This window comes from Sminthopsis crassicaudata, chromosome 2, assembly GCF_048593235.1.
Source record: "Sminthopsis crassicaudata isolate SCR6 chromosome 2, ASM4859323v1, whole genome shotgun sequence".
Lineage (NCBI taxonomy): Eukaryota > Metazoa > Chordata > Mammalia > Dasyuromorphia > Dasyuridae > Sminthopsis > Sminthopsis crassicaudata.
In genome coordinates, this window is record NC_133618.1 from 36,117,791 (window position 1) to 36,134,101 (window position 16,311).

At 43.1% G+C, this 16,311-nt stretch overlaps 1 protein-coding gene across 10 annotated transcripts; it reads left to right on the top strand.

The window, feature by feature from the left end:
- The first annotated feature begins 1,896 nt into the window (after positions 1–1,896).
- LOC141554146 (uncharacterized) lies at positions 1,897–14,784 on the top strand. Of its 10 annotated transcripts, XM_074285738.1 has the most exons (7): positions 1,897–2,276; positions 3,079–3,438; positions 7,143–7,247; positions 7,342–7,433; positions 10,423–10,549; positions 11,205–11,300; positions 12,908–14,784. In XM_074285738.1, the coding sequence occupies exons 4-7, from the start codon at positions 7,401–7,403 to the stop codon at positions 14,518–14,520; spliced, it is 1,869 nt and encodes a 622-aa protein (XP_074141839.1). In that variant the 5' UTR covers positions 1,897–2,276; positions 3,079–3,438; positions 7,143–7,247; positions 7,342–7,400; the 3' UTR covers positions 14,521–14,784. The 10 variants fall into 10 exon arrangements, with proteins under 10 accessions (XP_074141839.1, XP_074141835.1, XP_074141837.1 ...); XM_074285734.1 differs by lacking the exon at positions 7,143–7,247 and having other exon boundaries at positions 3,079–3,211; XM_074285736.1 differs by having other exon boundaries at positions 1,897–2,272; positions 7,143–7,433.
- The last annotated feature ends 1,527 nt before the right edge of the window (positions 14,785–16,311 follow it).

The following is a 16,311-nucleotide window of genomic DNA, read 5'->3' on the forward strand; positions in this document are numbered from 1 at the left end:
TCACTTAATGGCTCAAAGGATAGATTGATCCTTAGAGTATTCTTATGCACTAGAGCAGAACACTAGATAATTTTTGTCCTTGTACCTTTGGTAGTTATGTACAAAGTTATCACAAGGACATTTAAGGATGAAAACCAAACGATTACAAGCAAACGAAAAATGAATAGGAAATGGTTCTTATACCATAATGGTATGAGAAGCACTGATGGGAATTAGAAGATTTAGAGAGCTGACTTCTAGTTATCAATGTTATTTTAAAATTCATACTGTTTTGAAAAATTCATATATTAATCTGTATTCAAATAAAAGCCCTTAAAGGGGTTTGGCAAAAAGGATGTAGACATTGTTTGACTATAGCTAGTATTTTTAAAAAATAAATTATGCATCAAAAATAATCTGAGGTTCTTAAAATGTTTAAATGTTACTTGACTTTTTATGTAAAGACAATTTTCAATATTAATTTTTGAAAGATTTTAAGTTCCAAATTTTCCTCCCTCCCTCCTTTTTCTTTCCCCTTACAAAGACAGCAAAGTAATCTGACATATAAACCTGCAATTATGTAAAACATCTTTCCATATTAAGCCTATTGTGAAAGAAGAAACAGAACAAAAGAAAAAAATCCCAATGAAAATAATTCAGATTTCAACAGTTCTCTCTCTGGATATGGATGGCATTTTCCATCATGGGTCTTTTGAAATTATCTGAGCTCAGGGATGAGAAGGGGGTATTTTTTTTTTTTCCTGCCAAGAGTAACTTGGATATTTATAATATCATTTGCAGGTCATACAAAATTATCAACTTAAAAACTCAAGCAATGAGAGGTTCTTTTAGCTCATCATCACTTGTGGTTGCCTTGGCAGGGGAAGATCAAATGATTTCAAAGTCTTTAAAGGGTCACTGAGCTGGACGTTGCTCACCCCTCTCAGACCACTATGGCTGAGAAAAAATAAATCAATCATAGTCGACCATTATACAATGTTACTGTTACTGTACACCATGTTCCCCTGGTTCCGCTCTTCACTCTGAATCAGCTCATGTCAGGCTTTCCAGGTTTTTCTAAAATTTGCCTGCTCATCACTTCTAATAACACAATAGTATTCCATTCATAAACCACAACTTGCTCAGCCATACCCTCAATTTCTCATTCAATGTCACCCAAAATGAGCTTCCATGTTTGTGTACAAGTTGTTCCTTTCCCCTGTTTAATGATCTCTATCAAGCAGTAGCATGTTTCACTTCCATTCTCTTGGTGTATCCTTGCCTTGGTAAGAACTCCGAAGTCTTTCAATGATATTAACACAGTATGAGCTATTACCTCATCTCTGCTTGGCTCACTGGTTCTGCATCATTTTAACGCGACTTTCCTAAACCTTAGGTCTGACCAAGTTCCTTCCCCTGACTGCTCCGTGTCCCAGCTCCTTCGTCCTCGTCAACCTAGTCATTATCTCCCCCAATAGACTGTAAGCTCCCCGAGAGCAGGAACTGCTTTGGCCATTTCTGGTAGCGAGCTTTATGAGCGCCTGTGGACTGACTCAGTTTGAATCCCCATCTCATCATTTAAATGCAAACCTGTTTCTGTTGGCTTGGAGCCAAGGACCTTATTTCACATAACAACTTCCTCTAGTGCAAATTTATTCTTTCCTTTCTTTGCATCAGGAAATGTTCGTGGTTGTGGATAATCGTAAACTCATTAAAAAGAAAAACAAAGGAAAAGAGAGAGAGAGAACTTAACATAGAACCAAAGAGACCATAGCCTGCCACAGTGGTGGTGGGGGAGGGGGGACCGGCAAGTTCAAAGGCTGCAGCAAATACGGGGGGTCTCTTCTCGGAAAGATGCTGGTGACGTCATAGGGAATCGCGCGTACGTTCTCGCGAGGTTTCGGCTAAATTCGGGCGAAGTTTCCTAATTCAAGGCCGCAATCGCGTCCCTTGCTTCGACCTGTTATGGAAAGCATAAATCTAACTGTGCGATTTTCGCCCTCTCCGGGCATTTTTTTCTAGTTCGGGGAACTCCGGAGTTGGAATGAGGAGGAAGGGGGCGAATAGAAGAGTAAAGGAATGACCCTGAAAGGAGACGACTGCAAGGACTTCAATTCCCGGAAGCCCATAGGCGTATAGCACGTGCGCGGCCCCTCAGACTGCTTCCTGCACCGAGGAATTATGGGAGTCGTAGTTCACGGCTAAGCCTACGCAGGCGCAGTTTTCAGGGGCTCTTCATTTCATCCCTTTGTTTTTAATACTCGGAGGGAGCTGGACATCAGCAGACGAGCCAGTGGGTGAGAGTGCGCGTGAGTGTGTGTGTGCGTGCACGTGTGTTCGGCGCGAGGGCGGGGTAGCGCAAGGTGTGTGTGCTTCGAGGGGGGGGGTGGGGCGGGGCAGCGGGTGTTGACTGAGTCTCCCTTCCCCTTCAGTCTCCTTACTCCCAGACCATGGGTTCGAATTCTGCCTCTGCCTCCCCTTACCCATGAGCCCTTTGGGGAGTCACCTCAGCTCTGCCTCATTTTCCCCAACTGTAAAGTGGGGGTAACAACCGTACTTAACCTCTCAGGGTTGTCATGTCAGATAAAGTGACGTCTGTCGGAAGTGTTTAGAGTCCCTCCATTTGTCCTTGTTCTGCCTCTGCAGTCCCTGGGGGGTTTTCTTGGCAGAGATCCCCAGGGGTTTGCCCTTTGCTTCTCCAGCTTATTGGACAGAGGAGGAAACCGAGGCAGACAGGGCATGTGTGCCCACTCCCCTCTCCTTCACCTCTTTCTATTCGCGGAGAGTGACCCCCAGACCCCCTTCCTTCCTGCCCCCTCCAGAATCCCCTTCCACCCTGCCCCCTCAGGACCTCCCTCCCCCCTGCCTCCCCGGGTTCCCCTCCCCCACGCCTCCCCAGGCTCCCCTCCCCCACTGCATTAATACGTGCTTCGGCCTCCCTTCCTTCACTACTTAGTTACTTCAGCCTAGGTTGGCCCAAACGCCGGCCCCTCTTCCTGAAGCCTTCCTTCCCTCTCCGGGCCCTTCGAGAGAGGAGGGAGGTTCCAGGCCCTCCTTGCCATGCCCAGGTTTGCGGATTATCCGCATTCGGTATTTCAGGATCTCATCCGTGAGACGACCCTGAGCTGATGGAGTCCGGCCACAGACTTGCCCAAGGCCCGGGATGAGCGGCCGCCTTCCTGCCCGCGCCGCTTCCTCGCCTGGATCCCGCAGTTCTGGATGGAGTCTGCAGGTGCCCCCCCCCCCAGCCCCTGACCCCTGCCCTGTAGGGAAGTGAGGGCGCTGAAGGATGCCAGAGGCCCTCCCAGGATACGCCCCTGCCGAGCCTTTTCCCGGCGCTGGTCCAGCCCGGCCTGCGGGAGCCGCTGAGTCCTCAGTCATTGGGCCCGGAGGCCCAGACTGGGAAAAGCCGCCAGAGACCTTGTGCGGAGGGGCTGGGCCCGAGGCTTCGGGAGAGAGGTGAGACGCGGGGGCGCCCAGGGTGGGGGAGAGCCAGGGGAAGGGCTCCTCCGGACGGAGTGTGCTTGGAAGTGGTGGGGCAAGAGCTCGACCTGTGCATGCAGGCCCGCGCTGTCCCTCCACCCTGCGCAGACCACGGGAGAATCGGCCGGTTTTCCAGTCTGGGAAGAGAGGCTGCCACCTTTTGTGGGAGGGCGGCTTCCCTGTGAGTCCTGGTAAACCGACAGCTCCTCCACATTTGGGAAGCCAGCAGGGCTTCCAGAGCAGACTGCTCAGGGAGGGAAGTTCCTCAGGTCTGTTTGCTGAGATCTAAGTGAAACATGTGATAAATAATAACTTGCCATTCTTGTGGAGAGGATGGGAGGATGCTGGTTAAATAACACTGTTGAACTGGGTCAAACAGTTGTCATTAATGCTCCAGGAGGTCTTTGGGGGAGGTCAGCCTAAGATGGTTGCTCCTGAGCTTGGCCTTGTGCTGCTGAACATTTTTATCAGAGGTTTAGATAAAGGCGGAGATCCCACGTTCCTCACAGCCGCGGCACCCCCAAAGCTGGGAGGGGCAGCTAGCGTTCAGAGGACAGAATCGGAATCCAAATAAATCTCAGGAGTGGGAGGCACTGGACTGAGCCCAAGATTATCCTCAGTAAGGATAAATGCCGATAAATGCTTGAGTTTAAAACAGTTTCACCAGTTCTCAGTGATGGCAGCTTGGCTAGCGAATCGAGGTTTATTGGACTACAAACTCCTGAGCAGTGGTCAGTGTGATATGGCACCCAAGAGCCAATGGGAAAAGACGCAGAATTTTCAGGAAGCGGGAGTTGAGAGAGTCTCCTGTCCCACCTTAGTCAGACTCCAACTAGAGGATTGTCTTCGGGTCTAAGTTTCATTGTTTAAGAATGCTGATCTGGGGCTCCTGAGTTCAAATCTGGTCCCAGACACTTGACACTTACTAGATGTGTGACCTTGGCAAGTCACTTAGCCCTGAATATCTTGCAAAAAAAAAAAAAAAAAAAAAAAGAAAAAAAGAATGGTGGTAAGTGGGAGAGGACTTGCATGAGGGCAGACAGAGTGGTGAAGGGCTTTAGATTCATATCCTGGAGAATCAGCTGAAAGAACTGGAGAAGGGAAGATTCAGAGAGGCCATACTGTCTTTCTTAAGTATCTGAAATCTGTGTCCCAAAAAGACTCAGTTTGTCCCCGGAGCAAGTTGTAGGCAGGCCGATTTGGGCTTCCTAGAGCTCTCCAGATGCGGAACGGGCTACTAGCAGAAGTAGTGGCTCTCCTTCCTTGGAAGCCTTCCAGCAGATGTCAGCTCTGTTGTGGCATGTGCGCTTTCTACACACGCATTGGCGCTTTAATCTCTCAAGCATTTTCAGCTCTCAGAGGCTGTGATGGAGAGGTCTCAGTTTATGGTGAGAAAATGGCTCTTTTCCACTCTCCTCTAGGTGAGACTGCAAGTTTTCAGAAGGAACTTTCCAGAGAAAATGAGGCAAAAACTCGGATACTTCAAAACATAGAAATGGATGCGGCATCTTGTTTGTCTACTGGCTTCAGAGATTTTTAGCTAATTCTCCACTAAAACTCTCTTCCCCCTCCCCCCCAACCTCTGTAGCATAATTAATTTTTAAAAAAAAGTCTACAAGCATTTATTAAACACTTACTATGTTCCAGACACTAAAACAATTAGTCCACAAGCATTTATTAAGCACTTGCTCTATGCCAGATACTGCAGTGTATCCATATATTGAGCCTTCCATTTTCTCTCATGTCAGTAGTTGTGGCCTTGTGTTCTGACTTGGGTCCTGGGCTTTTAGATGCTAATTCTCTCATGTAACATTACCGATCCCTTGAAGCTTTCTGTCACCTACACATTTAATAAGCATGTCATGTAATTCATTGATAAAAATGTTCCTGTGGGACTAGGATAATCTTGGGGGTGGCGTGGGGAGTTACAATAGAGCCCCTTTCTTGGTTAACATTGGTCACTAGTCCTTGGGAGCTGTGATCGACCAAGTCTAAAGCTCCCCTTCTTTGCTGCTGCCAGCCAGCACAGTTCCATCATGTCCACAAAATCAACACTGTGCCACACACTGTGCTAATCACAGGGATTAAGGAGATCCATGACATCAGGGAGGCGATTCCGTTACATGCAAGTGAATTGGATTTTAACAAGGGAGGATTAGCCAGGTCACTTGCCTCACTTTCCCCTCCAGAGCTATCTGGGTTAGTGGCCAAACACAGATCTAGATGAATGGAGGTGGCCCTGCACAAGGATTACAGATAAGCAGAAAGACAGGAAGCTTCCATGCCAGTGGGTGAGGACAGCACATGAAAGGGAACTGCACACTAGAAGAGGGCAGGAGGGACACGCATAGGAAGCATGGTAGAGAAAGCCCAGAGACCCGGGAGGACAGTGGAGAAAGGAATGAAGGCATGGCTGCCCTGAGCATGTTCCTTCAGATAGAGCTCCTTAGAGGAACCCACCAATCCAGGAAGGTCACAGAGGCAGAGTAGATCCCTGAGAGAATTTTTCAGTTTTTTGCTGTAATATAAGTATCCCTCGGCCTTCATATCATGAGTCTGACAGCTCTGTCAAAAGCAAAGTGATGTAGCTTTGACGTGACAATACCGAAGCATCCCACTTCTCCCACTGAGCAGCTCATTCCCTACCTGAGCCTGCTTCTCCATTAGTCGACTGCAGGATTCAGAGTCAGTGGCCTCTGACGTCCTTTCTCAGTCCATGACCCCCTGCTGCTAGCTGCAAGGTTCATGCACTGATCCGGATCTGACCTTGCTGTCAGGCAGCATTAGCCTAATCTGTCTTTTATATGATAGCTGCTCAGATACTTAAAGACAAGTTGCACATCTTGTCCCCCAAGCCTTCTCCTTTCCAGATTAAACAGCCTTCATTCTCTGGACTGGTCTTCACGTGATATCATTTTGAGGCTCTTCATTATTTGGGATTCTCAGACTTTCAAGTGACCTCCGAGTCAGTTTTATCAAACCAACACATGAACAGGAATCCCATCTTCTCTCCTGTGGACCTTACCCATGTTCTGTTATCAACATCCTTATCAGTGTCTCTGCTTACCAATGTCCTTCCTCAAATATGGTGCTTGGAATGGAGCTTGATGCTGCACATGTGGTTTGATCAGGACAGAAGCCTCTCATCTCCCTCATTCTAGCTGCTTTCTTTACTAATATGTAACATTTATACAATACCTTGAATCAGATAGTAGAAAATCTGTGTTAAAAAAGAAGCTTCGGGAATACTTGTAACTCTCCTTTCTCGGATGACTCCATGGAAATTCAAATTAAGAGAATAAGAAAAGAATTTACCAAGAATCCACTCACCATTTTTTTAAGAACCAAGAAAAGACCCCAAATATATATGTCTACATATACATATCCTGTGTCAACATGTATTGTCTTTGTGTATGTGTATATATATATATGTATATATATACATATATATATATATACATATATATATATACATACATATATATATATGTGTGTATATATATATATATATATACATATATATACATATATATATGTATATATATATATATAAATATATATAACACCCTTCTCTATGGTATATGTATATAGCTGAAAATCTTGTGATTGATGCCGTGAATGATTTATGATTGTTCTTTGTAGCCACTAAACCATTTTTTCATTCACCTGTTGTTATCCAGCCCAGATCTCCATCCTGTCCACAAGAGTAGCATGAATTAAACTGCATCCCTGGCACTCTCCCAATTGACTAGCCAAGTAACCTTCTCCAAAATGGAGCTGTGCTGGTACTATGTGACTCTCACTTCCTTGATATTTATGGCAGGGGGGCCATAGGGAGGCCAGGTTGACCCCTTCTCTAATTTCTTCCTCCTCCCTCAGGCCTGTCTTCTCAAGACTCTGCCCTTCCCCCAGGAAGTAGAATTACCGAGGCAAAAGGAATGGCTTCCAGGTTCTCGACAGCCAGATCCCAGGTGAGTTAGGATGTCCTGGCTTTTCTGAGATTCCATATCATTTCTCAGAATATGGATGCATCTCTTTCCCTTTTCCTTCATCTTCTTTCCTCATCCTGTTCACATCAATGGGCCTTACCTCAATCTGTTCTCCCACAGAATAGCCTGCCTCTTCTTATGGATATAGAAGTAGAGCTAGAAGTTACCTTAGAGCCATCTATTCTAATAAGCCCAGTTGTCAGAGAAAATAGTCTCAGCAAGGCCAGGCTCCATCTCCAGGATCATCACACAGTTAATAATAATAGAGCTCAGATTCAAACCCAGGTAACTGCCCTCCAAATCCAGTGTTGTTTGCAGTGTACAAGCTGGTCTTTCTGTGCTAAGGTCAGGAGATGTTAATGTCAAGGACAGGAAGGAATTCTCCATGCTGAGGATCACAAAGCAGGTAAAAGCGTTCTAGACCTTCCCACATGGACTTGTCCACTCAGGCTTCCCCATTCCCCACTTTGGGTCTTCCTGTAGCCTCCCATTTCCTTGACCTTGCTAGCCAGGCTTGCTGTCTCCACTTTGGGACTGATCTTGTTTTGGTAGCAGAGCTACTTTCATAAGGTCTGCCTTTGTCCTAAGAAATAGGGCCTGATGTAATTGCTGTCCAGATCGACAGTGGGGATCGAACAGGGTTTCTGGAGGATCAAGTGAGTGAGAGGGAAGAGTGGGAAAGCAGCTAGCACTCTAGCCTTTCAGCTCTCCAGGAGGAGCCAGTTGTTAAATTACCTGTCTTGATCCCCTCATTTGTGTCAGCCCCTAATTATTGTTCCTTTATGGTTGAGGTGGCCCATATGATTCCTCAAGGAACCAGAGATTAGATGCAGCAGATCTGTACAGGTGGAAGTTGTGCTCCTCTGACATTAGTAGTCACAGCTCAGTGTAGTTCTACAGAAGCTTCCCTGTGAATGTCTCACAGGACATTCATTCTTTCATTCATTCATGACATTCATTCATCAATGGATATTTATTAAGTACCTGCTGTGTGCCAGGCACTGGGGTAGGTGCTGGATGAACTGCATTTTCAATGTTGAGGAAATTTTTACATTGACAAAGAAGTGCCTCAGAAGCTGCTGCAGATTTGACTGAAGGAATATGGGTGTTAGAGAGGAAGGGCTCAGCCAGTGCCCCCAAGGGCATAGACTGAGCAGCCTGGGCCAAGGCTTGTATACAGGAAAAGTCTTCTTATGGCCAGCACCATCTCATGACCCAGGATCTTCTGGAAGGATCCTCTGGGGAATATGGCACTTGGGCTGGGGATCCCACATTGTCCTGAAATGTCAAGGAGGACGAAGAGAGCAGATCCAAGAGGGTCGGATGGGAGGTCAGTGACTTTTTAGAGTCACAGGTCTTTAGTGAATTAGAGAGAAGAGACAAAGGAAGGTGTTTCCAACCCCTTGCTTCTTCCTCCTTCCATTTGTGACTAGGTCTCAGCCGAGATGGGATTACACCATAGTTTAAGAACTCAGATTCTTTGTAAGCTTCCGAGGCTGAGCATTCCTACTTTGTGAGAGTGTGGGATTTGTCATTGAAGGATCCGGCTTCAAATCCTGCCTCAGGCCCTTACGGTGGCACTCTGGGCACGTCACTGAATTTTTCCATGCCCCAGCTTCCTTATCTAGAAAATGAAGGGTCTGGATTCATGGGCCTGTGTGGTCCTTTTGAGCTTTCCATTTGCGCTCCTGTGGCATATCCTAGAAACCTGAGCTTCTCTGAGACAAGGGTTTGGGAGATCCTGGGAGGCCCAGAAGATCCTAGCCTGGGTCACACCCACAGTAGGAAGGATTCCCAGTGGTGAAGGAAAGGGCCAACACATGAGGGCAGGAGCTGCAGTGCCTCATGGACATCCTGTTTTCAGAAGCAGGCTAAGCCCGTTTGGGAGTGGAATCCCAGCTGACACTGTGGGGAGCACAGACATGCAGGCAGGAGGAGGGAGACACGACTTATGCTCTCCCTTCCCTGAGCATGGGTCCTCTGGGGAAGTGTGTACCACATGGGGGCATCTCTCTAGGGGTCGTTCCCCTACTTCTGAAAGGTTGTTGTGTTACAGGGTTGGGAGTTGAGATCTGGGGTGGGATGTACAGGTCTGTGTTTTTGGCCCCAGTAGTGTCAGTGGCCAGCAGGCTCTGTGCCCTCCAGTAGAGCAAAAGGGCATTTCCCCATTGATGGACATTTATGTAAATCTCACTACCCAGTTAGAGACTGTGGTGGGACTTTGGGCTGTGGAGGCAGACTTTCTACTCCCTGCTGATAATTAGACTAATGTATTTCATTATTGCCTTAAAGTAGCCCAGCTGGTACATCTGTAAGTTGGAGATTAATTTTGCCCAGAACAGTGAAGGACCTGAATTTGTATGGGCCCTGCCATTTGGGTCTCCTGTGGGATTAGACTGTGCTTTCTGCTCTCAGTGTTCCTAGTGTGCATTTGCAGCGGGAAGAGCAGGGTTCAGCCAGAGTGTTCTTTGGTACCCTCAGAGTGTGGTGGGAGAGATCAAGGATAGCCCCCTGGGAAGGGTTTTAGGAAGAGGTTAGAGAGGGCTCATAGACTAGGCAGCCTGCATGGCTTGTGATGTGCATTATGGGAGAAGTGAATTCTGAACTGAGGCAGTCACAGGTCCATGTGAGTATGGTTGGTGAGGAGTTTGTTGTTCTATGTAAGCCAGGCTTACATTTGTCTATTGGAGAGTAATTATTGCCTTCCTAAACTTATATTCCTTATAAGTCTATCAATTTTCCATCATAAAAGTCCTTACTTTACTCCTGAATTTGCTAGGTAAAATTATTTAAACAATATAGAATATAGTTTAAAGGGATAAACAGAGTCCTTGGGTGCTTAGGAAATATTTGACATGAAATACTGAAAAGCTTGTTGCTGTGAGCATCCGCCCCTCTACATTCTGCTGGCTTCATGTTTCTCCCCATGGAGAACTGGGCCCTGTGTGAGCGGCATGTTTTGCCATTTCAGAAATCACTGACCTTCCAAGATGTGGCAGTAGACTTCTCCCAGGAGGAATGGGGGCTGTTGGAGCCTGCTCAGAAGGACATGTACAGGGATGTGATGTTGGAGAACTATGAGAACTTCATCTCCCTCGGTACAGATGGCTTCTTTCTCATGAATTATTATATATCCTTTGCAACTGTCTTTCATTTTTTCTTCCTAAAGGCTGTATGATACCTGAACTGCTCTGCTGAGTTCTGACTGGTTATAAAGAAAGATTCTTGTGAGTACATGCAACATGGAGACAATCCTAAATTTGCTGATAGCCTCTTTCCCCGGAAGGCTCTGACCAGCCTTTTGGTACTGCTCCTGAAGATATGATTTCCTACCTGCCTTTTCTCTAGGTCAGATATTCTCCACTAGAGTCCCAGAGAAGGGCCCTGAAGGCACTGCAGGAGAGGTTCCTGTCTCTTTAGCAGGAAATGTGTTAGAATAAATGCACGTTCTGAGCACAAGATGAAATCAATTCTGACCCCCCACAGTTCCAAGAAACATATAGTACAACTTTGCAAGATCCTTGATACCATGCTCTGGATCTTGTGATGTAGCTTCTCTTGCCTAAAACAGAAAAAGAAAGGAAGGAAGGAAGGAAGGAAGGAAGGAAGGAAGGAAGGAAGGAAGGAAGGAAGGAAGGAAGGAAGGAAGGAAGGAAGGAAGGAAGGAAGGAAGGAAGGAAGGAAGGAAAGAAGGAAGGCAGGCTGGCTATGATGAAATCCTCAGCATATCCCCATTTCTTTTGTATTTGGCAGGGCTTCCCATTTCCAAACCCAGCATGATTTCCCAGTTGGAAAGAGGAGAAGCTCCATGGATTGCAGAGGGAAGAGTTTCACTGAGCACTTACATGGGTGAGTAAATAAAAACCAGGCCGAGAAGGTGAGCTTAACCCTAGAAACACAGGTTGGGGCCCTCTGGCTCTTCCCTTCAGCAGATCCTTTTCTGGCACAGATGCTTTCATCCTTCTTCCCAGTCTCAGAGAAACAGGGGCTCTTCTCTGGTCCATACTCTGGTCCCATCCTTTTCCTTCCCTCTTATTTTAGTGTCTTTCTCTTTTAATATCTGTTTCTTCAGAGCTTCCTTTCCTCTTTCCTGTCAGAATAAGTCTGACCTTTTTTAAGAAAAATCTAAAAATAAACTTTTTCTCAGCTCCAATAGAATATAAGCTCCTCAAGAATAAGAATTGCCTGGCACGTGGCCTGCTGGCTGCTTGGTGGTTGTCCCTTGTTCTGGAGGAAGACCAACAGGACACCACTGGATTAGTGTCCATCTATGGCTGATCAGGCCGTGGGAGCTCGGAGTGCCTGGCTACAGGTCAGACACAAACAGTCAGTGCTTACTAGATACTTTGTGTCTTTATGTTAGTGGCCACCAAACCTTCTTGGGTTATGTAGCTTGAGGTTGGCTGAAATCCCCAGATCTAAGACCTTCTTCCAAACCCTAGTCCTATTATTGGAAAATTGGTGTTTTGAATTTAAGAGCAGAAAGATACATTTATGCTTATAAAATTTGTATTTGTTGCATCTGTTCTGGCAAAAGTTTTTAAAAAGTCTTGATCTATCATCCAGTATTTCAATATTGAAATATTATTATTAATATTAAGTAAAATGAGATAAAGAATGTTACAACTTAAAGATGTTAGACATTCCTAATTCTATTACAAATAAGATTAACAATATTCCTTTTTGATGTGGATTTGCCATTTAATCAGGGAAGGGAGGTCCTGGTGAAGTAATGTCTTCTATCAGTCCAAATGAACAGCTTCTTTGCAACTTACACTGGAAGAGAATTGCTGAGAGGTTAATTAGCTTGCCTGGGGTCACAGAGCCAGCCCATGTCAGAGGTTCTCTTAACACTGTATCAGTTCATACAAGCCTTCCTAGGTTTTCTCTTGATACCATCCTCTTCAGCATTTTCTATAGCACAATGGTACTCCATTACATTTTCAGTGATTTATTCAGTTCCTCAATTAATAGACACCCTTTAATTTCTACTTCCTTGACACGACAAATAGAGGTGCTGGAAGTATTGTGGTACATGTAGGTACTTTTCTTCTTTCTTTTTCAATATGTTTAAAAAAAAAAAAGCTATCAATAAAACTTATTTTTAAACAGTTTGTCCTGAGTATTGTGGATCCATAATTTCTTTTTTGAAGTCTTAAAAAGATATCTGTTTGATAAGAGGTTCCTGAATTTTGTCAGAGATTTCAGGTTTAACTACTTTTAGCTTCTGGAATTTATATTTTTCCCATTTTTTTTTTAATTTAGGAAATTGGGTGGCTCGGTTTTCTAATCTCATTTATTAAGAACTTCAGTTCTTCCTTAATGATATTCTGACTGTTCCAGATCAATCATTGGTTCTTGAATGAGGAGGAAAAAAAATCTAGAACTTGGAACAGGCCACTTTTTTTTTCCAGCTCAGAAGGCAATGGATATTGATACTTCTTTGTTTCTTTCAGGTTCCCTTGATCAGAAGATGAGATTCAAAACCATTGAGTCAGCTTTCAAGCAGTGTATTTCTATGGGAGAGTCAGCTAGCGAGAAACTTACAAAGAATGGTATCCGAGATTCTAAAGTGTCAGAAATTTGGAATTATGATATCAGGTTAGAAAGGCAGAAATGCAACCAAAAGAGACAGTATAGCCATGTAACAAACACTCATAGAAAAACTTCAAATGAACCAAGTGCTGCTCATGAAGGTAATACTTTGTGGAGAAAGCTCAGTCTGAGGTCAGTTTTTGACACACAACAAAGAGTTTCTGTAAGAAAATGTCCGTATAAATATGATACACTTGGAAAGAACTTTAAGCAGTTTTCAGACCTAATTAAACATAATAGATTGTTCTTAGGCAAGAAAATGTCCAAGTATAATAAATGCAGAAAGCCTTTCAGCTATCACTCAAACCTTATTTATTACCATAGAATACATTCTCAAGGGAAAGCATGTAAATGCAATGTATGTGGCAAAGTCTCCAACATTAACTCTTGCCTTACTGCAAACCAAAGAATTCATTCTACAGTGAAGCCCTATAAATGTAAAGAATGTGGGAAAGCCTTCCGTCTAAAGGGAAATTTTAAAATACACAAGATTATTCATACTAGAGAGAAAACTTTTGAATGTAACAAATATGGAAAAGACTTCAGGAAAAATCAGTACCTAATTCAGCATCAAACAAATCATGCCGGAGAGAAATATTTCGAATGTAATGAATGTGGAAAAGGCTTCAGGAAAAGCTCATCCCTTATACAGCATCAAAGAATTCATACTGGAGAGAAACCATTTGAATGCAATGAGTGTGGGAAAGCATTCAGCCAGAAGGGAAGCCTTAATGCACATCAGAGAATTCACACTGGAGAGAAACCCTATAAATGTAAAGAATGTGGGCAAGCCTTCAACTGGATGGGAAACCTTAATACACATAAAAAAATTCATACTGGAGAGAAACCCTATGTATGCGATGAATGTGGGAAAGTCTTTAGTAGGAAAGGGAGCCTTATTGCTCATACAAGAATTCATACTGGAGAAAAACCTTTTCAGTGTAATGAATGTGGTATATCTTTCAAATGGCGTAGATACCTTAAAGAGCATAAAAAAATTCATACTGGTGAGAAACATCTTGAATGTAATCAGTGTGGGAAAGGTTTGAGGAAGACTTCATCCTTAATGCAACATCAAAGAATTCACAATGGAGAAAAACCTTATAAGTGTAATGAATGTGGAAATTCTTTCAACCGGAAGGAACATCTTAAAACACATAAAATAATTCATACTGGAGAAAAACCATTTGAATGTAATGAATGTGGGAAAGCCTTCAACCAGAAGGGAAGCCTTAATATACATCAAAGAATTCATACTGGAGAGAAACCATATAAGTGTAAAGAGTGTGGAAAAGCTTTCAGATGGAAGGGAAACCTTAATACACATGAGAAAACTCATACTGGAGTGAAACCCTATAAATGTAATGAATGTGGGAAATCCTTCAGCCGAAAGGGAAACCTTAATGCACATAACAGAATTCATACTGGAGAGAAACCTTTCCAATGTAATGAATGTGGGATAGCTTTCAAGTGACTTGCAAACTTTGCTGATCATTAGACAATTTGTACTAGAGTGAAACCTTTGAGTATAATATATTCGGGAAAGCTTTCAAAGGAATACCTTGCTGATCATCAAATAATTGTTTCTGGGAAGAATATTCATAAATGTAATGAATATAGTTCATCCCTCATCAGAGACTTCATATTAAAGGTGAACTATGGGATTGTTATATAATGGGGAGATGTCATAAATTCATCATTTATTAAAAACTGAATAGGTGTTAGATTTTTTTTCACCAACTACCTTATCATTGTTGCTTTGAGAAGGGAAAATGACAGTATCCTTTTTATCCCTCTTGTTTATATCTATTAAATGCCATTAAGTACCATTGAAGTTATATCGTATTAGGTACTTGAGAATATTAAGTCAAAGATGGTCCTTGACTTAAAGCTCACATGGAGGCAAAAGGGAGGAAAAAAATGTGACATAAATAATTAAAACAATATATGGTAATTATATGATATGTACAGTAAAAAGTTTGTAAATTCTAAGCAAGAAAAGGTATTAATCTGGTAGGGCAGTGAGGATTGGGGAAGTCTGTGGAGGAGAGGCTATTTGTGCAGTGATATTTTAAAAATAGGACATTTGTTAAGTGGAAAGTATATTACAGGCTTAGGGAATGCTATGGGCAAAAGCCTGAAGGCAGGACAGAATGGAGCTTTAGAGGGATTTGGTAAATAATCCAGTTTAGCAATTAGCAGTTAAGAGTATAAAAGACAGTGCTAAACCATGAGTCAGATACTGGGGCTACACTCCTAGACCAAGAATTCAGTAACCATGTGACTTTGAGCAAATTATTTAACCTCTCCAGATGTTGGATTCTTGGTCTGTAAAATGAAAATTAGATAATATCTACAGTCATTTCTGACAGACACCATGGTGAAATCAATAGAGAGTCATCCTTGGAGTCAGGATAGCCTGATTCCAAGTCTTATTCCTGACACATACTTATAGCTGTTTGACCACAGGTGAGTCCCTTAATTCCTCAGATGACATTCTAAGGTTTAAAATTACAGATTACTCACCACACTTCATTGGTAGAAGGAATTTCCATATGCAAACCACTGAAATCTCACATTTAGCACAAAGTTTTTTCCAGCTTTTCATGAAGATGCCATTTTACTTTTGTCTTTTAATGCCCAGCACATAGACAGTGCTTCACATTTAATAAGCATTTCATAAGGATTCTTTAATAATTCATTGATGATCCTTTTAGTAGCATGAGATAAAAAGGTGTGGCAATGCCAATTTAGGAAGTGTTTTGATTGTCAAGGCTAAAAAAATTGAACTTTGAGGGGTGATTGAAAGTCCCCGAAAGGTTTTCAGCAGAAAAAAGAATATGATTTAAACATAAGTAAGATGAATATGTTAATAGCTAATATTTATGTAACACTTTAAGGTTTGGAAAGTTTATATATATATATATATATATATGAGTATATGTATGCATACACATTAGCCTCATTTGTGTATATGTATACACACACACACACACACACACATATATATTTTTTTATAGCTTCATTTGATACAACCTGTAAGGTAATGCTATTATCTCCATTTTACAAATAAGGAAACTGAGGCTAAAAAGTTCAATGATTTGTTGAAAATCACACAATAAAATATCTGAGGTCAAATTTAAACTCAAGTCTTCTCTGCCTATGCCATCAATTGACCTCTTTTTGTGATGTTTTGAAGAAGGCACTAGATAAAGGAGAACTAGTTAATAACCTATTGCCACAATCCAAATCAGTGATATTGGGG

Coding starts and splice junctions, on each gene's coding strand:
- LOC141554146 (XM_074285734.1), top strand. Junction 10,550..11,204: donor TGAGAACTTCATCTCCCTCG/GTACAGATGGCT, acceptor TGTATTTGGCAG/GGCTTCCCATTTCCAAACCC. Junction 11,301..12,907: donor TTCACTGAGCACTTACATGG/GTGAGTAAATAA, acceptor TGTTTCTTTCAG/GTTCCCTTGATCAGAAGATG.